The following is a 22689-nucleotide window of genomic DNA, read 5'->3' as shown; positions in this document are numbered from 1 at the left end:
TGCAAATGAATGGTTGCTGGTAATGAAAAATCAGAAAATCGAAGAGCCTCCTGGGCCTGTGAAAGCCAACTGAGGCCAGGTAAGCCCTCTGGTAGGAGGTATGTCCTCACAAACACAAAACTAGTGTTCTTCACCCCGGCATGCAGCACACTTCTCAAAAAACAAAGCTCCAGGGCAGCTATCAGCCATATATTTGGTGATCCAGCAGTGTTTTGACAGGATGGTGTCTTAGAGCATAAAAAAAGCCTTTTATATGCAGACAGAATTATCTAACGGTACATGGAAATGCTAGTGAGAAATTAAACCATACACAATTTCACTGGTAAAACAGCCCCAGGATGCTATCTGCTGCCATCCAAACTGTTCCAGAGAGAGATTTCTGTATCACGGAAGTCTCAGCCTACACTGCATGCTATTATCTAGATCAAATGCTAAATGCTGCCTGCACAGGTAAATAACTAGGGATACGAGCAACCCCAGGCTTTTGAAGAATCTGCAACCCACACAGTGTGATAAGCAAATACATCAAAAAGATATTCCTAATGTCAGAGTTGCACCACAGGGGAAGAGTGAATGGTCTGAGGACAAGACCTGTTCTTCCCATGCTCCTACACATGTACCTTGCTGTTGCAGCTGATCAAATTGCTCTTCCCATGACATTCTTTGCAGGCTCTCTCTTGTTTTTGGGACTTGAACTGACATAAAGGCTCCAAAAAGCATCAGAGCAGGTGCAAAGCAGGGGCACTGTAGGACAGTGAGAGGCACCAACCTAATGTCTTGATGCTACATGAACACCAAGCCCACCTGCTCCAGAAGGAAGCCTTCCACACAAACCTCAGCCTGGAGCTGGCAAAATTGCCAGCAGCACTTTGCTTGTGGAACAAGTAACTTATTCAGGCGCTGGACACAGTCGGTCTTCACATATCTGAGCATGTTTACAGACTTTCCTCCTATAGATTTTCCACACAGAGCTATCCCAGCATGCACACCAACTGTATTTTGAACAGAGAGCACTCAGTTTACTTAGCAAATTGCTTTAATACACTCTATGCCTTTGCTTTGTACACCTTTAAAACCTTCTTTCAAAAAGGAAAAGCAAAACCCCTAGTGGTTAAAAAAACCCAAAGCATCTTCTAATTATCTACACTGGAGAGCAGTATATAAGTGAAATGAGAACAGATTTTGAAATTTTGTAACAATTCCTATACATTACTCTGTTTAATCTCCTCTGCTCTTGCTTGGGACTGACATCCTTTTTTTACTTAATTTTCTCTTTCTACAGGTACAATCCGTACAATTCCCTTTGTATCCATCTCTCCACACAACTCTCCACCTTTGCAGAAATTGAAGCTGTGATTAAACAGCAAAGTAAATTCCATTTAGGTGTTCTTTTACCAGTCCCCAAATGCTACTGCTAAATGACGAGAAGACTATCCAGCGCAGGAGCCCTACTGGGTTAGGTAGTGGGTTAGTGCTGGCAACAGGCACTAAACAGGAGTGTGAGGACTAGCTTTGGCGGCAGCAAACTGTGTCCATTCTGGTCACCCACAAAAGGGTCACTGTTCCCTCCAGCCACCAAATTACCCTTTTTCTCCTTTCTACCACAGCTGGAAGCCAGATTCTTGTAAACTCACTAGACATTTCTAGGTATTTTAAAATTAGGGTAATTTTATGCTGCATTAGCTCAGCTAAGCAGCTCGCAGAGGGGTCCAACAAACGCATGTGGCAGCGCAAAGTACACGCTGGGGACAGAAATGGATGGAAGCACAGAATGCTCCTTTTGGTAGCAGAGAGCTATTAAACCTGCTTACTGCAATTCTCTCTCAAAGCCAGTGCCTTAGGCAACAAGTTGTTCACTTATTTGTGGCTTATTTGTCAATTATAGCACCACTTTCCTAACTTGGTAATAAGTCTGCTTTCTCCACACTGATTCCTTTTTAGGAAAGCCAAGCAAGATCTCTCATTCATTTCCCCTCTATACTTCCTATGAGTTTTTAGAGCCCCATTTTACTGTGGTATTTTAATCAAATTCAACCGTATTTCATCCATGTTCCCTATTTCACTGAAAAGTCATGATTCCTTGCTTGCCCAAGAACTTTCAGCGACTATTCAAGAATTAAGATGCAATTTCACTAGGAATGCTTGATCCAAATTACTGCACAGCTGCAGGGGGCCTTTTCTCTCCCAGCTGACTGGTGAGTTGCTGAGGCTTTATAAGATTTCCCTAATAGGCAACTCTTCTTCCTTTCCTGTTCTAGTTAATGGTAAAAGAGTTAACTTGGGGCCATTTAAAGCACCAACATTGGCAACTGTGCTAGAAGCCACCGAAATGACTGGGACAGCATCATAGAGCTATTGTTTCAGATGCTGCAAGTTTCCACTGAAATCACTTGAGTCATCCCTTTAATTTTCTTTCCCCTCATCTACACTACAAGACCATTTTCTAAAATAAAAGCTGAATTCTCAGCATAATTGGGGTATCCAATAACGCCTTTAACTATAGCAGTTTAAAGAATTGCAGTCTACTCTTTTAAGTTTAATACTCCAATACTAGCACGACATTAGTCAGCAAATCCTTAACACTACATCAAAATGTTTGCTTAACAAGAACTTTAAAAGAAGAACAAGGGAAAGGTTTGCAAAAGACAGCCTTCAACTCACCGAAAGATACTGTGTAAGCACAAGGCTGACACTACATTAGTCACGTTTTCAGTGAAATCAATGCCGCTTCCAATTTCTTTGGGCCCTACTTCTTATTTAAGCAAAAGAAAACCCTAAACTAAAGGCTTCACTTGTATAATTAGAAAATACTCAATTCTGTACTAGCTTTACAGCTGTAATAAGTTGTGTCAGCAGGAAATAGCTAAGCCAAATAGAGAAGAGTCTGTGTTATTTACCTTGATATAAATTACTCAGGTTCAAACAATTAAAACAGTTTTAAACTGTTTGTCCATCATGGTTCTTTCAGAACCTGAGAAATCATTACACGAAGGTTCTTCATGAATATAAAGTAGAAGACAATCAAAACAATATTTTATACTGTTACTTATTTGTAGTTACATTGCATTAAAGAATTTTTCACTTACCAGTCAGCTATACATCCTGTTATTAAGTGGCCGAAGATTAATCCTACAAGCAGGGAAAATTTAGCAATGTGGACTTTCCAGGCAGAATCACAAACAAGATCCCACTGGAAGAAAAAAAGAGACAGATAAACTGAAATAAATGAGTTACTCAGGTGTGTTTTAACATAGTAATATCAGTGCAGAGCTTCTTCCAAATGTCAGTCCTAACACAAGTGCAAGGAAACAGCAGAGGAAAGCTTTCCCCCTCAAGTCAAATCCAAGACCTCAAGAAGCAAATTAAAGACTCATTTACTTCAGTGAGTTTTATCAGACCCTTAATTGTAAGATGACAATATCCAACACTTAAGTCTCCCCCTCTCCAGGTCACACGAGTTTAGCCTAAGGGGATATCTCCATCTGATGTTGGCAATTCTGCTGCAGCTGAAGCATCTCACTGTCATTGCAGCCCCAGACACCCATTATCAGAGCCCCATGAAGCCCACCAGCAGTAAGCCTGACAATTTAAGAGCAACTGCTCTAGCTGATATCCTCAGAGCTGCTTGGAAATATCGGGAAAAACAGCTGCTTTGCCACAGACCCTGATGGCCATTAGCTTCAGGCTCTCAGTGTCAGGATTCTTTTGTTTTCAGAAAAGCATCTTGATTTCCCCAGGTGGTGGAAGGGGGATGAAGACTAAATAAAGGCACAGCTTGTCAAGACAAGTCCTGGCATGGAGCTAGACAGGCAGCTGGAGATCCCAGCACAGCCATGCAACTTCTTGGGACAGCAGCCCCCACGGTGACATTTCATAGCTCAGAGACCAGACAGGTTCTGAACCTCCACAATAAAGCTATGCCTAAAACTGAAATTAACCTTTCTGTCCAAAGGAAGGGGAAATGAACCATTTCAGGCAATTTGTCATTAGGGTACTGCCTCATTCCCATGAGAAAGATAGGAAAAACAAGGTTTCTAGTGAGGCTTTCCTAAACTCCAAGACATTTTCCTTCTAGGCAGAGGAAACCAGAAGAACCAGATTGCATTCCTGGCTTTAGCCCAACAACTTCATTGCCCTCAGAGATGTAACTTAATCTCTCTTATGTGTAAAGTGTGGATACTTACTATTATACCCTTGAATAAATATAAGAAGATGTGTTTGTTTGCGGTTTGTGAGGCGCTCAAATATTCATGGTAATGGGAGCCATGCACATTACATGACAAATAAGTACAGCTAACTTTGGAGAGTCAGATACTCTAGAATTGAAACTTTGCAGAATAAATGGCTGTTTGTGTGTAATGTAATAGTAGCAGCCCTCCTGACACCACAAACTGGAGTTTCATAGCCAAAAACACAAAGTAGAAGTATGCAATTTATTTTTAAAAGTTAGATGCAACTTCAAAAAGAGCTTCCCTCAAAACAGTTCAATTAGGTGCACTGCACATTTCCATGACGCACAGCCCTTCCACAAATAAGGCAAGACTCAGCCCTCCAGTTCAACATCAGAGATGTCCTCACTACAATATACCATGTCACTAAGAGGTACAACAATTTTGTGGCCAAAAGAAACGTGCCAGCTTTCAGGATCAGGCTTTTTGTTTAAGTTAAATGTATTTTTGAGTTCTCCACTGCACTGATCTGTACAAGTTGGGACATACACGTGTAATCTTCCACCCTACAGACTGAAGGCACTAAAGAACCATCAACAAGTAGTCTGAGCAAGGATTTTTTCCACCAAATAGCTATGAATTATTTGCAGCAAACAGCTCAGCAAGGCAATGAGAACTGCTCTCCAAAAACCTTGACTTTTCAGGAGCAAGTGGAGGAAATGCAATTACTAATACTTGCAACTCTAGAACCAATCTCCAGCTAGCAAAAAAAAAAAATATCTGCCCAGACAAGCTGAAAACAAAACAAAATTCAAGATATATATCTGAGCTCCAGGCAGGTTTTAAAATGCTCCAGCTTCATTTTCACAATCCAGAAGGTGTATATGCTACTTGAAAATGAAAAATCATTTTTGTTTGTAGAGAACAAATTCAATTTATTAAAGATAGTCATATTTATACAAGCACACATTTTAAAATTCAATAATTAATTTTTAAATTTATTGATGTCAGAGGAACAGTAGTGTCCTCCAAGTGCAAAAAGAAAAAAAGAGATACCCTGGTGTCTTTCTATTTTCAAAGCTTACTACTGCTAGCCAAAGGTAGCTGGCCCTCACACAAGCCCGTGGCAGAGAATGTGCAGTACCAGATTACACGTAGTTAAAGGCTCATGTTTGGAAGAGCCAAAATCTCAAGAAGGACTGTTGTGAAATTTCAGGCCAGGACAATAGACGTCAAACCCCTCTGGCACACTGGCACACAAAGTAAGAGTTTAAAAGCAGAAGAAGAGTCAATGTATCAGCTTGTCCTTCAGTGGTGCCCAAAATACACCCACTCCCCTAGATAACTTATCTGCAAGTCATCCTTTGTTTGTTTGTTTTTAAGGCTATTGTCCAACTCCCCAGCTGCTCTGACAATAAAAAACACTTACTTCCTTGCAAACCCTGCATCTGGCCCTTCCCTGCCCTTGGTTAAGCACTCTCTCTGCAGGCCAGCAGAAATCAGAGCTGCTCCCCCAAGCCCACACGGGCAGTTTAACGCGGGTGCTAGCAGACCAGGCAGCCCTTGACCTTCCTGAAACCTCTCCCTCTGCAAAACCCTCCAAACTTGTAAACTGGGAAATGGTGAAATATATCAACAGTTGCTTTAACAAAAAATCCCAGAGAATCTGCCATGACCCCGAATTACTCGCTCTGTACTAAGAGCTCAAGTATATCCTGGTTTCTCCTCTGGCAGCTGTCACAAACCACAGAGAGGTCACCATGAAGCAGTTACCCAAAATAAATTTGGCACGACAGTGGTAGGTGCCACCAGGGCATTCAACTTGCAAAGAGAGACAAGAATAAGGAGAGAGGACAGAAGAAAAATGGATGCTACAGTCAAAAGCAGCCTCAGGTAAAGATGACATTAATAGGACAAAATACATATTTAATAGCTAGCATATCGTCCCTACCCATCTTAACACAGCAGCAGAGCAAACCAGTAAGGTTTCATCATGCTGAAAGCACAGAAGTTTTGCCAGAGACCTGTGTTGCCCCTTCCCATCCACATGGAAAAACCTCAGCTTTGAAGAGCTAGAAATAAAGCAGGAACTATTACACAGCAACAGTGCTGGCTCTCCCCTTATATACACCTGGGCTCAGCAGAGCAGAACTTATTTGTCATGTGCCCACATGGCACGGCTGTGCCCAGAGCTGTGGCAGGTCCTGCTCCAAGTGCCGGTAGTTTCATTCTGCAAAGATGACACTCAGGTTTGCTCCACAAAGAAAGGAGTGATGGGTTTCCATGTCCCTGTAGAACAAAACACTGGGGTGGGCAGTGCTGATGACTGGCAGTTCAACTGGCACTCCAAGTAAATCTGCACTGGGAGGTTGTTTTGGCTGGAGACTGGACAGTAATCCTCTACCACCTCTTGCAAGAGGTAGTTTAATCTGTTACAAGCAGGAGACCATTAAAACCCCCTAACTGCTCTGGTTGAATTCCCTGGTGTCCCACTCAGGAGTTAACAGCGCCAAACCTAAAGGAAAGATGCTGCTAAACCTTCCCTGGGATTTCTCTGTGTGCCCCTGTCTTTCTGTCCTCCATCCATCATCCTAATACAAGAGATCAGATAAATGACTTGCTAAAGAAAAAGGACTGTATTGTTATGCCAAGCAAAAATAACTGCATATAAAATATGCTGGTGGAAAAGGTACATTGTAGAGAATTTGCCGCCTATGCAGATGTGCAACATATTGCAAGTGGGGTTTTTTTCATGTTGTGACAGCATTTTTTTTAGTCAAAGCTTAAGGAGTCACACCTTAAGGATCCTAATGTTTAACAGGTATCAGTGAGTCACCACCCATGCTGTGACTCACTATGCTTCACAATCAAGATGGAGGACTATTTAAAATATGGGTTGCTCGGGAAAGCACCTGGCAAAAGGTAATGCAACCAAACAGTAACCATTCTGTAACTCTTTACAAGGGGTGAAAATCCAGACAGGTTTCATGCAGTGAGTCAGTATTTGCAATGAAGGTACAAAGTCACAAATGCAAAGTTTGTAACTACAAACACAAGCTGCTGCAATTAAGGGCTCCTGCCTCAAAAGTCCTTGTCCTCTGGAGGCTGGCTGTGGCATCTAAGCAGATTTAATACCCACTGCTAAAAGGTCATAGTAACATGCCTACAGAGGATTTGGTTTCTACCTTCAACCTGATAACGTGAAAAAGTGCAAAGTAGACTCTTCTGTCCTAAAAAGAAGCAATAAGACAGGAGAGATGCCCTAGTACAATGCTTGCTCGGAGTCTGGCACAAAAAGCCCACGGGAGGGGAACTGGACACACACACTCTTGCCACACTGTGGGTTCACAGTCTGTTTCCAACAATTCATGCCCAGATTGCTGCTGAAAGAAAGCCCGCCCTCTCCTAAATGGTCTGCAGGTGGATGGTAGCTCTGCCATGACTGCTCTCTGCAGTGGTTTCAGCAAGAGGACACCAAAGGATCACCAGTGCTGCTGCCTTGGAAGGCCCTAAGCCGGGTACGAAGCTGCACCCTTGGTCTTTCCCCAGCCAGGCAGCACCTGGCTGCTGTGCTGGCCTTCACAGACTCTGTCCCAATGCAGGTAACATGCCCCAGACACTGTATGTGGTCTCTCAACCCCTTGGGTAAAAGTCTCGCTGTGGGAGCCCAGGCCTCCGCATATCAGTCATGTATGCCACAGCTTACCACAGCAGTCCCAAAGTCACCCCTGCCTGGGGAAAAGCCACCAGCTTGCCTGCACATTAGATAATGATTTTAAGACCAATAAATGAAAGTAAGACTATCATTCGTCACTGAGGTGTGTTGGTTCTCATATTTCTTTGTTCCTCTCCTTCCTGCTCCATCTTTTTATAACCAAACCCCGTCAATTTACCCCACACAGCACTAGAATCCATCTTCTATGTAAATACCTTACCTAGTGAGACTTAAAATTTATGATGCTTTCAGATTCTCTTAGAGCATTCTTATTAAAAAAACAACATGAACCAAAGCTGTTTTTAAAAAGAATAAAATAGTAAAAAAATAAAGTTATGTTTCTCATATAAGATATGTTAAAAAAGGCAGAGCAGTCTCCAGGTACTTATTTCTGGAGGAAAATCTCAAAGTCAGCAGATGAAGCACTATAAACAAGCCCCCAAACAAATGGAAAAGCAAAGAAGTTAGTACTTCTACCTAGCACTAATGCCTCCTCCCAGTACTAAACAATTTGAGTAGTACTCCTAGTTACAGCCACAGGAGACCACTGTAGCAAAATTTCCATCCAGACTGCCACAGGACATTTCTCTCCTCCCCTTCTCAGCTGCTGGCCAAAGATGACACTGTGGCTGCATTTAATGTTAAGGAAAGTGCATGAGTTCCAGAAAGCGGTGTGATACCCGACTCTACAGAAAATAACTGTGCAGTAAAACCACACTAAAGAGGTTGCAGAAGAAGCTTCCCAGAGGGATGTACCAGCCCAATTGCAACACCTAAAGCTGGGGTGGTTTTACTACCACAGGCATCTCTGTATCTCCTCAGCCATGGCAACATTAGCGTATTTAAACTATTTAACATTCAGAGTAAGGATGCCTCTTCCTTCAGATCACAGTTGGGCAAAGCACTCCCTGATCTGTATTTTAAGTGTCAATAAAATGTTCTTGAGAACACATGGCATTTTTTGACCACCAGTACAACCAGTTAGGTGGAAGTATCAAGAAGGTCACATTTCAAAATAAGGACATTAATAGAGTAAAAAAGTAAAAGCAATAATCCTGGAAGACTTGAGAAGAAGGTATAAAAATTAATGATTTGCTCTTTCTTCTACCAGTCACATTCAGAACCAAACATCTCCAAACTGCATCTTTCCTTATGTTTTTAATCAGACACAAGTGGACTGGAAACCAGAAGAGTCATTAAAAACACAACACACAATAAAAAACAAACCAGCTATTGAGAGGGTTTTGTTGTTTGTTTTCTTTGAACAGCCACTCAAATAAGCCTACACCACCTACGCTTGAATGCCTCAATCCAACACACAGTCAACACCTGACTTTCAAGCTACTTCCTCTCTGTGTGATGCTAGACCTCCAAGAGCCAAGTACATCTAACACAGTTCAGCTTTATCATAAGTGGATGCTTTTGCTGAAAAGCTTTGACTGGTGCCTAAGTGCTTAGAACCTTAAAGATAAATACTTCAAAACCAAATTTTTACTGAGCAAGTAACACACTGGTATTTTGAGAAGTTTATAATCATCCGAATTTGCAAGAACTTTTACTGTCAACAGAGATATTTTTTGTACCAGAGTATCACCTTTAGCTCAACATCTGCCTTCTTCCCATTCCCAACAAACCTGGGGGCCCTATTCTCATACACTAGAGAGCTTACTAACTCAACAGATGGAAGGGTTTGCTTTGTTCAGCTTCTTATCCAATTTGTTTTTCTTGCAGTGGAAACAACATTTTCTTCACTTTTCACTCTCGGAAACCAGTAATCCATTTCTGACCATGAAAGACACCTGGCAAGGAAAGCTGCAGCCCAGAAAAATCACTTGTGATCACTGAACACAAGGTCACAAGTTGCTTTAACTATAGACATGACCAACCATCTGGGCAACGTACCATTTGAAAAGTAATGCAAAGAACCTACTTTTGACTACTACCACAAAGTTTCTGGGGACATGGGGAGGCAGAGGAGTGGGGAGAGAAAAAGAGGGGAGAGCATGTGAGCCAGAGGACACATGCTTAGCTGTCTTCCAAGAAAGATATAATTAGATTGTGCAGCATAGTATGAAAGCAGTTTCATTAACCTATGAAAACAGTTTCCAACCCCGCAAAATAGTACAGGACTGCATAACCATGGACTTCACAAGTTTCCTTAATGATTTCTTAAGTTTAATGTAGTTTAAGTTGCTGAAACACATCCTTCAAAACTGCATTTTCTGATACACATGACAGCTGCGAAATTTCTGCATTAGTTTTTTAGGTGCATATTTCTTAAGTCTGGTATTTCAGCTTTAAAAATAAAGCACACAGGCTCAGTGCCACACATCACTGCATTAACACTGATATAAGACATGGCACTTCCTCCTGGTTTACAAACTTCAACTCTGTCGTGATAATGGGATACCTAAGACAGATTGCATCAAGCTGTTTGTAATAGGAGAGGCAGAGGCACATTGCCTCTTATAATAATTACCTCAGGGTAAGCAGGCTGTCCCCACTATGCCCCACAGGGATGTGCAGCATGTGCATGGCTCCATTTGCCCCAAAGAAGCAGAAAGGCCTTTCTAAGGCCTTTCGGTCATGGTTCACTTTTAAGAGCCATCTCTCCAGTGTGATGAGATGGCTCAAAAACCACTGCAATTACAAAACAAGCCCAACACTTCAAACATGCAAAAGGACACAGACTGACTTCATTTCAGAGCCAGTAAACTAACTTGGAAAAGATTTAACATTCTGCACTAAATTATTGCTTAGTCTATGCCATAAGCAAAAAAGACTCTCCAAGCTATCCACAAAGCACATCGGCAAAATCCCAAGATAATGAGATACCATCTGAAACACTGCAAAACTGGAGAAGTTTCATCTATCCTTCAACTTCACACTTTAATCAGGGGCAATTAGTTCTTCTATTCCAACTTTGCTCTCTTTCTTTTCCCCACTGGGAGAGGGAAGAAGGAAGTTTGCTAAGTAAATAATCACTGTTAATACGCTAACAATTAGAATATGATTTGTTAATCATATGACATTCTTCTGAATACTTAACATGATTAAATCAACTTTAGTAGCATCCAGGTACCACCCACTTCTCCATCACTACCTCTTTTATTTTCAGTAGGAGTTCCCTTTATTCTGAGACATTTAGATCTTTTCCAGCCTTCGCCCTCCACAGATTAGTCAACTAACTTGCTTCTCAGCTGATGTTATCTGCTTCGCTTATCCCAACTTCATAATGTCAGCTAACATCAAAGGGTTGGGAGATACAAGATCTTGCTTGCAGCTTCCCTGAATACTCTATTCATAACAGTATATTCATAATTTTCCAGAGAGCAGCATCAGGATATTTCAGTATCTCTTTTACATCTCTGTGCTGCAATTAAGGATCTTTTCTACACTATTCTGACGTGATTAGGAGACATTGTCACAAAACTGATTTTAATCTAAAACCCAGTCTTTGCTATAAGACCTTGTAGCTGTTCATGTCCCTCTGGCTGCATGAAGACCACGAGTAACCACACCCACCCCTAGGACTGAGACACACACTGAAAAACGGTATTTGAGTGCCATTTCTCAGTTTTCAGCTGACCACCACCTTTATTCTGAACAACGTACGTGCTGCTTCGCAACTAAACTAAAAAAGTTAAAGTAGCTATCAAATTTGTATTTAGAACGGGTCTAAGCACTGTAAATAGAAACCACATCTAAAAAAACCCCAACAGTGTAGTTAAATATTAACATTTGTTATCATCTCATTATCAAAAATAAGTTAACACTTTGTGAACTGGTATTTTTCAGCCTACCAAAACACCCATGCTCAAAACATGCTGCAGGCTGCCACCTTGAGAGGGCCGACATGGCAAAACCCAGCTTACTATCTTGTTGGGTCTTTTCAAAACCAGGGGGAAAAAAATGAAAATGTCAAGCATGGCATAAAACTCTGAAATGGAGAAGGGTGAAGCAGTAGACAAGACGAGAAAGTAATTCCTCATGAGAAATACTTGCCATTGTAGATAAAAAGATCAGACACCTTAACTTTGACATGCAATTGCTGCCATGACCCTGCCCTCTCATCATTTGTGGACTACAGCTATTGCAACTCAGGCAAGAAGAAAAGGAGAGGCAGAGGGATAAAAAACCCCCAGGGTCTGGCATTAATTCATACCTAAATAAATATTAAGGGTAAGGAAGAAAGAAAAAATATTTCACTTGTTTTACAAATCAGAATATGAAACTGGTCTGTCAAGCTTGTATTGTTCGGGCAGACCATGTTTTACACTGCACTGGAAGACATAGCAGGGAAAAGGTCTTACAGTTTAATTTACAGTCCCTATCCTTAATAATATTTGTAGGGTGGACATTGCAACACTGTCTAAATGTTTGTGGACTTTGACCTAGAGACCATGGGGAGACCAGGCAGCTCCAGAGCGCTGCAGAGTAGCAGGGAGACAGTACTTGACCCAAAATTAATTCCTCCACTTCTGCCTGAATGCAAAGAACCTCTTCTAGGGAATCAGACCAACCTGCTCTGAAAACAACACAAGGGTAACTATAAATCACATGCTGCTGGAGAAGGAGAACACACCACTTCCCTGCATCTCACAAGTAGCATTCCTGATCCACAAGGAGCTTTCCTCCTTGTGGATCTAGATAGGCATCCCAGAAATGAGTATCAGGATACATTCGGTTATCTAATCTTTTGTTCTTGTGTTTCAGCACAACAACTGGCAATTGGGGCTCTCCCAGATTATAAGGGGGAAAAAAATTGTGTAGTACAAGGCACTATTACATCGAATTGTCCTACACAGCACATCACCCCCAGAGCACATTTACCCTTGCCTCATCAGCTCACAGGATAGGCAGGAGTTCCTTCCCTTTCCTCCTCCTCCCCCCCCTCTCCCCTTCCCCCCCTCCCCCCCCCCCCAATGCACCAGTCGCACCAAACACAGCACTTATCCACCTCCCACCGGGTGGGAATAGGCACAGACCTATTGTGTGTTTCCAGCAGGTACAATATGGCCCAGAACTACTCAGCATACACATTAATCGTTGCTGTCTGCCAGGTTTTACAGGCTGGTGGGGAGGGCAGGCTCCCCAGCACCCACACTGGGCACAGACCGGTGCAGCTCTAGTATAGTGCCGGGTGGTTATCAGACACTGACACGGGGTTTGCCTGGAGACCTCTGACGATGTGGCCTGAAAGGGTGTTGAAACTCCTTTCTCCCTCCTTCCTCCTTGCCTTTAAAAGGGAATTCAGAACGCACACAAAGTCACCTGCTGTCAAAAGTCTACTGGAAAAAAAATATAAATTACATTGTGAGATCTAGGCACACATTTGAGTGAAGTGACCGCAGCCCAAGAGAAGTGGCTTTGAGGGAATCCAGTGCCAGAACTAAACACTCAGCACTGCTGCAAAGCTGCAGCATATTCTATGACAGGTTATTCTGATCTTCCACATACTGTCTGCAGCAGACCCCAGTCCTTTGTTCTACAGCAAGATCTCAGCCTAATTAATTCCAGAGTTACTTGTGGGTAAGCCAGCACCAGCCTGGCTGTGCTGCAGAAGAGCAGGAGGAGGAAGGAGTATGAAAGGGAGGGAGTGAGAACAACTGTCCTGAGCAGGGATGCCAGGTAGCGTGGAGGGGAAACTAGGCAGAAACAAACAGGCTGACAGGGAAAACAAAAGATGAGGTACACAAAAGCACTCTATCTCGTCCAGCATTTTCTAAATTTAGCAGCTCTCTAGAATTTATTTGGAAAACTTTAATTTAAGACTTTTCACCATTAGTACAGCCAAAAGTTTTTAAGTTCAAGAAAACCATAAATCTCGTGCTATTCCAGATGTTGTTTCATTAAAAAAACGAGCCCATTCATGTTTGACTGCCCTGTAATCCTCATCTCAACATCACCATCAGAACTGGCTACAAATTACATGCCTTCCTAAGTGCCAGTTCCTCCTCTTTGACAAACACTTTAAAAAAAAACATGAGGTCACCTTTTATAATTACACTCGTGTAGCCAGGGTGAGAAGCAGTAAAACTGTTAGTGCACTTTAGAAATTTGGATTTAGACTGCCTGAACAGCTGGGAAATATTCACTGTAGCCTGCAACTTCTGCCACAACATGGGCAGAGTCGGCATTTAAATTAAATGACTGAGATGTATTAGGAAGTGGAAGCAAAATCAAACAAAACCCCAACCATTTCATATATCACGTCCATTCAGGGGGAGGGAAAAATAAAAGGCAATTGTTTGACACACACAAAGTGACGCATATGAACGGCTCAATAGCAAGTCTCGGAAAGCTGAGAATGTCTTCAAGAGATTTCAATATGGAATTACCTTTGTGGATGATCACTGTTAGTTCTACCAATGCTACAAACTATTTACTATTTACAAACTATTTCAGTAGCCTGAAATCAGATTCCTGTAACTGAGATGCTTTATCTTAAGGGTGATAATAAACATGAACTCTATGTACATCCCCTCTAGTAAAAAGAATCCTTACCAGACAGATAACCTAAGACTACATGAGTTCCAATGTTAGTATTGGTCTTAATCCAGTCTCTGTTTTCTAGACCAACTCCTTCAAGAATTTTCAGACAGTACATAACACTTCCAAATAAACAAAACCAGTATCTAAGCTCACTAAACAAGTAGTCTGGTGATATCATACTTGGTTATCTCAAACATCGGGTTATTTCCTGTTCTCAGGCAGAGGACATTTCTTCACCACCGGGAAATTGCAGGTACTGTTCCCGAAACAGTTGTCCCCTTCCTTCATGCCGCTTAGCCAGAAACTCGCCCCATTGTTTCAGGGTGTTGTTCACTAGTGCCCTGGTAAGTGGGAGACTCCACCACACTCAGTGTGTATGAGCAGGTCCCAGGACAGCTGCAGCAGGACAAGCCAGCAGGTCCCCTTTGCTTTCTCTTTAACAGGAAGATTTCTGAAGTCTGCAAGGGCTCAGAGCAGCAACCACTGACTCTTTATCAGCTAACTTGCAGAGGGAAGAGGAAAAAAAAGCTTGGGATCTCTCCCATAGCAGAGGAAGGCATGAAAAAAAAATAGTAGTAGAAGTTTGCTCTGGTCTGACAGTATTTCTGGATACCTCTGACCACAGGGACTTGTTGACCTCTTCAGCACCCATTAGGAGCTGAGAGAGTAATTTCAAAGAAATTTAGAATGCTTTCTGCCCATTGTAAGTATCTGCCTTGCAAATCCCTACACCCCCTTCCATCTGTCCAATGGAAGCAAGGGCACAGGTGATGTACTAGCTTCAATCTTGCCACTTCTGCCCCAACTACTACAGTAGGTACAATAACAAGTAGGTACAATAACCAATCAGTTTTTACTGATTTGGGACTAGACAGAAGCCAGTCAGCCCGGAACTAACACTGACAAGACAAATCCTGTCAGTTGCAGGGGAAAAAAGAGAAGCATCAGCGCTTCTGAAGTCTCTTTGAAGAGACCAGCCAACCGGAGAATATGCAGAAACAAATGAGGTTACAAATAGGCACAAATGGGAGGAGATAAGGGTGGCATAGTTCTTATTTTGGGAAGGACCTTGTCAGAGTGATCCCTTCAAAGTAATTAACAATTATGCTCTGAAAGTTCATTTGAAATGCACACCTATCCTCTACCCCAAGAAGTATCACTCCACAAGCTGTGACCAATTTATCATCACTATTATCACAAAGAAATTTGTTTGCTGTGGCATTTCTGGCTACTTGCAGATACCTACAATAATTCCACAGGACAATATCATAGACTAGGGCACATGTTACCGCACAGAGCAATTTCACTTCATTAACTCAGCAGAACACCCAGAAAAAAAAAATAATAAAAAATGCATTTAAACAGAAAGTTTTCTACCAGGTTGAGAAGGTGATTCAGCTGAAGGTGTGCCCAGAAAAGTACCAGAACCGCAATAAAAACAAGGAAAAGAAAGACTCATACGTCACAGACATCTCCCTCAGCAGGAGCAAAGAGCACTCCAAGTTCATACCAAGACAGCACTACTCCTGGACCACTTGGCTCTCTTGGCTCAGGCTCCGCTTTTTTGGCAGGGACAATTTGCTAGAGGCTCAGCCAAATTGGCATGAGAATGATCAAATCAGTGGCAAATAGGTAAAATGATTGCCATGTTGCTTTGGAAAGAAGATGACTCAACCCAAATCAAGTGGGAAGTTGAGAGCCAAGAGAACAGCATTGCAGGAAAACAAGGCATCTGGAGCATAAAAGCAGCCACAACAGGAATTCCCTTGTGACTAGACATGAAATATTATTACATAATCGCTCTGAGTGATTAAAACACAGCCTTCAACTAACCGCTTCCCTCTATGCCAACCCCAAGAGGTGGAATGATCTGGAATGTTGCGGGTGCACACAGAGGGATGCTGTGCCATCAACCTCTGCAATTTAATCAAGCCTCAGTCCTTGCCCATCATCAGCTTTTGGTATCCATTATACAAATTAGCATGCCAAACAACAAAACCTCACTTAACGCAATCAAACACAGAGGACAGGCCATCCAAGTAACAGAGGGGAAAAAACCAAAAAACATGAATCCTGTAACTAAAAGCTTCCATGAAAACGTTGTCCCAAGATGACAGCTGGATTTGCAGATGGTCTGAAGATGCAGGCACTAAAGATTAGTGAGCACACACTCCAACTTCCTCCTAAGTTTCATGTTTAGTTGTCATTGTCATTTAGTTGTCATGTTTAGTTGTCATTATGTTGCTCATTGTGTTAGTGCTAATAATTTATCGGAAGCATCACTGCACAAATTGGTAAAATGAGATCTCAGGTTTCTCCATGGCAAAAAAAAGTGTATTTCTCAGCATCCTTCCTTTGGACAGTGTACTCTGTTTATAGCAGTATGGTGATGCTGTGATAAAGAATAGATGAAAATCTTTAAATAAGCACTTAGCAGTGAAAAAGCCTTGCAAGTGCTAAAGGAAGAAATTTATGTACAAACCAAGCTAAAAAGTTCCAGATTTATGTGCCAAGTCAGGACATTAGCTCAGAAGGGTGATTTAACATGGCCACTGGAATCCCTGTGGTTAAATTATGCATCTGACCTCTTCCCCATATGTATTTCAGCAGTGTTAAATAATAAGCACTACATCCTTTATTACCATTTCCAGTTCTAATGACTGGCAGCACTAAAAAAAGCACCGTTCCCAGTGACTCAGTCAAGGAGGTCAGGATAATGGCAGCATCTAACACAGAAATGCCAGTCTTCAAGGAAGGTGCAAGGCCACCCCTGGCTCTAGCAAAGACTCAGAAGTGGGGCTAAACAAAGCACTGAGCAGGGCTGGAAACAGCAAGATCTCCACTTCCTCAATCCCAAGCATTACACAGGCTGGGAGAAAATGGGCATCGGGGAAGGGAGAGCGGAGAAAGCCTGGACAGAGATACAGCATCTGATGAAGGGTGCCACTAGGAGAGAGGCTATGGAGACAGTGGAACTTAACACAGTTTAAGGACAGCTATTCCACTCCCAAAGAAGACAGGGTGAGGGTGGGGAGATGTCTCATGTGCATGTATATCAAATATGCTTTGTGTAAATAACCAGAATTGTTTCATTGTTTCTGAAGACAAAGCAATGATGGAGCATCCAACAGCTATTAGCTCAGACCGCTGAAGATAAGTACAAGAGGATTTACTGGCCAAACAAAAGTACATTTTTTATTAATATACTTTTGGCTCTCTTTATGATATTTCAATATAACCCCTGGCTACTACACAGATGCGTATATTAGACTGAGATTTAATAAAACTCTATTTAGAAAGATGAGAACATTGCATAATACATTACAGAAACAAATGTATTTTTGAGGGGAGTTAAGGAAGATCTGAACATCCAGTCTCTTGAATTCCACTGGAGTAGCCCTTTCTTACAAAGGACAGTGAGATGCATGTAAGAGGAGTCAGCAGTTACAAGAAGTGCTCCCACAGTATCAGAGCTCCTGGGGGTTGATAAGAAAGGAAGTCCAAATCAAGCTATGCTGTTGTTCTATCTGAATTTTTCTTCTCTTTCTTCATTAGGATAAAAACAGACAGAACACCCACCCAGAAAACCCCCAAAATAAAACCAGAGCACCAACTAAGGAGGAATCCTGACCCCAAGAAAACAATCTAATTATAATTACGTGGGATTACAAATCAAAGCAAAAAAGCTGCCAAGTTTTTGGAAGCAAGCATACAATAAAAATAAAAACTCCACACTGGAAAAACCCATAGTCTCAAAAGATGATTATTATTATTCTTTCTAATAGAAAACAAGACAGCAGGGGCCAAAGATGTTTGTTTATCCCTTAAAATTGATCTGCCCTTTACCACAAGTTCTTCCAAAGAACACTTTTTTTATTATTTTTAAAGGAGCATGCAAGACAGCAAACTAACTCTCCCTCGACCTTTTGTGGCCAACTTGATGATGACCTTCAAAAGGTTCAAAGTTTTAAAAAAAATAATTTCACAGTTTAGACTAAAAAGATATATTTCAAGATATTTTTTTCATGCTAAGGCGTCAGTGTTAAACACCCAAACATATGAATAGCTCAGTCTCTGGATATAAACAAAACAAAATCTGACCCTCTTAAATATTTAACATCATTATGTATTTATGTATCACAAACCATTCATGTCTACCATGCACCTGTGTTTTTCCCATGAAAGGACTGTAGCTGGGTTACTTTTTTTTTTAATTCATTCTGGGTTCAAGGTTTTGAGGGATTTGCTTTACCTGCTTTTTCCCTGTTGCACACGCTTTCAAGGGACACAAAGAGAAACCAAAATGATTTTCGATGATTCAATACAAATGTGTGCTGGCTGACCAAAGCACGATCATGCCAGTCATCCATTTGTTTCTGCATTTCTTTATCCCAGCTAGATAAACACAGTTAAGCCAAAACACTGCTCCCAGGCAGGAAGTAATTTTTGCTGATCTTAGGAGGGGATCTTGAGATTAAGGGAACTACTTCCCTGGTGTAACCATTTCATTTTACATTTCCAGGAGCTCCAGTTGCCTGTTTATATCAGTAAGGCCCATCCACAGCCAGCAGGGTTTTCACAGGGCTGATACTGCAAACACGCAAGAGTTTTCAGGTGAAAAGGCAAGGCGGGTTTTTTGCATGCACTACTCGGCAAATAGAAAGTGAGTGCAGAAAGCGGCACAGTCTCCTCATTAGAAATTTTCCACTTTAGCCATTACATGAGGTAACACAAAACAGAGCAGCATGCACTTTCTGCCGCTGGAGTAAAACAACTCGTGTGAGACATTTCTTCTTTAACTGCTCTGCCAAAACAGTTATCAAGTACAAAAGCAGAAGAATTCAGCAGAACTTTGTCTTATTTCACTCATCACCATCTCTTCAGTTTCCCCAAAAACCAACCTGGTTTTTGGTTTGTAGGGCTGCTTTAGGATACTTGCACAAAGATCAGTGATATTACAACTGCAGTCTGCTTCACAAGCCTTCCCCCTTACTAGCTAGGGACACATGCCCTCAGCATCTTTCCCACAGACACCCATGTCCAGAGACAGTAGGACATCTACCATTGCCAGGATCCCAAAGAGACATACAGGATCCCGTTTCAGGACGTAACTTTGCAACCCAGAGCCACAACCAGTGCCCAGGTACAAGTCCACACGATGGACACCCGGCATGACGTGACACCCAGGGAGGGAAAGGACTGCGGGGACTTGGGATTCACCTAATCCTAGTGGGAGGGTAACTCACAGGGACTTGACTGACCCGGCAGCAACATGCAAGGACAGATCCACATCGTGTCCAGCTGCTCCCCTTGTCCTGGAGAGAGGGGGCACCGAAGGAGGCCAGGGTCGGGCCAAGGGGGTCCCTGTGGGCTGGTGAGGGAGGGGGGTGCCGAAAGAAGTCGCCTTTCTCACCTTGCTCACGACGTTTTGGACGAGGCCGGCTCTGATGCGGTAGTGCCACTCGCGGCAGCCGCACTCGCTGGCGTTGCCCGTCGCGGGGGTTGGCAGCCCGGGCGCGGGGGGGAAGCTGCTGCCGTTGCCGCTGTGGTTGGCGTGGATTGGCGCCAGGGTCCCGCTCCAGTTGCCCTGCCCGTCCGCCTCCCGGCACCAGAAGTCGGGCTGATCCAGGAGGAAGGAGTCCGAGAACTTGCTGAAGCCGATGACGAGTGCCGGGACCCAGGTGAGCAGCACCAGGGTCCGCTGGTACCGGCCGCCCAGCCCTCCGAGGAAGGGTAGCACCGAGCCGTCGTAGTCGAGGAGGAGCGGGCTGCAGGCGGCGGCGGGCGGTGGCACCGGCACCGCTTGGATCTCGACCCCGGCAGCGTTGGCGGGGGGCGGCCCCGGGGGGGCGGCGGCGTCCCCCCCCCCAGCCCCGGGCACCGAGCCGTTCTCCTCCGGCAGCGGACGGCCCCCGCCGCCCGACTCACGGCGCCGGTCTATCGCCATCCAGCCGCCCGGGGAGGCTCACATAGGGGGGAGCTGGGGCAGCCCCGGCTCCCTCGCGAGTCCTTCCCTCCCTCCGCTCCGCGCGCACACACACACACACACACACCTTGCAACGTAAGATATTGCACACACGCTCCCAGCCGGACCCGGCAGGAGACGGATGGGGGAGGGAGGGAAGGAGAGAGGAAGGAGGGGAGGAAGGAGAGGGGCGAAGAAAAGGGGAGGCACCGAGCGAGCCCCTCGCTCGCTCCCTTCCTCACCCGCACCCTGCGGCCACGAACCGCTGCAACTGCCGGCGGTGCCCCCCCTCCCCTCGCCTGTGCGTCAAGCTGCACTCATCCCAGCTCTCCCTTCCCCCTTCCGAGAGGCACAGCCGAAAATAAAAGGAAGGATCCAGCCGGATCCGAGCATGCAATGAGCCAAAAGAGAGGAAGGGAGAAGGCGGGGGAGATGGAAAAGGAGGAAAAAAAGCAAAAACAAAACAACAAAAGCCAACCACCCCGCGAAAGAAACCCTGCAACAACAAACCAAGCAAAACCGGTGCAGCAAGGCACCGAACACGCCTCCTCTCCCGGTTTTGGTGAGGAGGGGGAGGAGGGAAAAGAGGGAAGGCAAAGGAAGGAGGAGAAGAAAATAACAGCTCCCGACACGGCTTCCCCGCTTCCCGCACAGCTAAGGGCTCCCCCCTGGCCGCGGCAGCAGCGGCGGCGGCAGCCTCCAGCACCTCCCCGCCGACCCGTCGCAGCCCCGCGTCCCGCACATCTAGCTCTGCAGCAAGGGGCCCCGCCGGCCCCTCCGCGGCCCGGGCTGCGGACGCGGACACCACCACCACCACCACCACAGCCGCCGCTGCCGCCGTGCGCCTCCCGCGGCAGCCCGCTCCCCGCGCCGTGCCGCTGGCCGCACCTCCGGAGGCGGGCAGGCAAACCCGCCCGGCTCCTCGCCCTCCGCCTCCCAGCAGCCTCCACCTGCCGGCCCGGCCCCGGCGCCACCGCCCCCCGCTCCGCCCCCGCGGTGCCGGGCGGCCGCACCTGCTCCCGCCGCGCCGCCGGCCCGGCCCGGCCCCCCCGCCAGGGACCCGCCGGGGGCGGGACGGCGCCGCGGGGCGGGGAGGGCGCGGGGCGGCCCCGCGGGGGCTCCGCACCGCCCCGCGGGCGCGCTTTGCTCCGGCGGAACGGGGCAGGTGGGGCGGGCAGGGCCGGGGGAGGAGGAGGAGGCGCAGCCGCTCCTGCAGCGCGCCGTTTCCATATCAATTATTTACACGGTGTGTGTGTGTGCCTTTAATAACGCAGCGCGGCTGCAGCGGGCTGGGCGGGAGCGCACCGCACCGCCGAGCCGCAGGAGCATCGTGGGTGGCTGAAGAGAGGGCGAGACTTGGAGGGAAGAACCGAAAGGCGACGAGGGCATTTCTGAGCCCTAGAGCGCTGCGAGGAGATGTGTCTGGATCGCTTCAACCAGCCTGTCACATCAGAAAAAAAATTAGCACCTGACGTTAATTGTGAAACAGGCATTTCGAATTTTATTTCGAAGGTTATTTTTATGTTAAGCTAAATTTACTTCTGCATGTAAGTGCCTCACACTATTTCCATCGTGGAGCACAGCCCGTGCATTACTGAACTGTGCGGTTATTTTTTCCTTTGTAAGGAGGGAAAGAGACAACAGATCAATATACACTTGTACACGTGAACATGGCTACTGAGCAGAAAATGCTTGTGTGCATTAGAAGAGGACTGGCATCATTGCCAAATATAAATGGAAGAGCAAGTTGTTGGTGGAATTTTCATTTACTTGATCTGGTCTCTGCAAGCAAGTTGTACACCATGAATGCCTTCAAGCTTACTCCTTTTAACTCCTTGTCTTACAGAGGACACCAGAAAGTTTCCCATCTACACCACTTCAGGGTGGCTCTGGATCCCTTTTGTGGGACTTCCCTCAGTCCTGCTCTGAGGGGGACACAGTATCCAAGAGACCCTAAAGCCTCCCCAGGCAACACTTTATCCTCCTGTCTGAATATTCCTTGCTGAATTGTGAATGTGGTGCTCCCTGCCCAGGAAAGTATCCTCTTTCTGCGTTGCAGTGTCCTTTTACATCTGATGGCTGCTATCATGTCCCTGTGCCATGTTTTCTTTATGATGACCAGCTGCAATTTGTCTGCCTGTGCTGCTGTCTCTTTGGCCACCAACTGCCCTCAGCTCTCCTCCAGTTTCCCCTCAGCTGGTGCCTGCAGCCTGCACTGAGCAGTGCCCCAGCATCTATGTGTGCAGGAGGTAGCCCTGCCTCCAAAAACAATTCCTCTAATTGCTTTTTAGTCACGTTCTGTGCTTTCCAAGCAGCTTCTTGGGATTGTTTTGAATTCTTATTTC

The 22689-nt window shown here is 44.8% G+C and overlaps 2 protein-coding genes across 5 annotated transcripts in view; both read right to left on the bottom strand.

Annotated features, from left to right (window-relative positions):
* Positions 1–20327, bottom strand: part of SLC22A23 (solute carrier family 22 member 23) — a 111753-nt gene extending 91426 nt beyond the window's left edge. For all 4 annotated transcript variants that reach the window (XM_051799072.1, XM_051799070.1, XM_051799071.1 and 1 more), the window contains exons 1-2: positions 19793–20327; positions 3087–3190 (exon numbers count right to left, since the gene is read on the bottom strand). In XM_051799072.1, the coding sequence (XP_051655032.1) occupies positions 3087–3190; positions 19793–20326 (638 nt within the window). In that variant the 5' untranslated portion in view covers position 20327. The remainder of the gene's footprint in view (positions 1–3086; positions 3191–19792) is intronic.
* Positions 20328–20582: 255 nt separating this feature from the next.
* LOC127476520 (uncharacterized) lies at positions 20583–21915 on the bottom strand. Its single transcript, XM_051799523.1, has 2 exons — positions 21905–21915; positions 20583–21294 (listed from the first exon to the last, which is right to left on the bottom strand). The coding sequence occupies exons 1-2, from the start codon at positions 21913–21915 to the stop codon at positions 20583–20585; spliced, it is 723 nt and encodes a 240-aa protein (XP_051655483.1).
* Positions 21916–22689: the final 774 nt, after the last annotated feature.

The sequence above is a fragment of the Manacus candei genome, unplaced genomic scaffold (genome assembly GCF_025592945.1).
Source record: "Manacus candei isolate 608988 ecotype Guabito, Panama unplaced genomic scaffold, ASM2559294v1 h1tg000049l, whole genome shotgun sequence".
NCBI classification, from domain to species: Eukaryota; Metazoa; Chordata; class Aves; order Passeriformes; family Pipridae; genus Manacus; species Manacus candei.
This window is presented reverse-complemented; position numbering and strand designations above follow the sequence as displayed.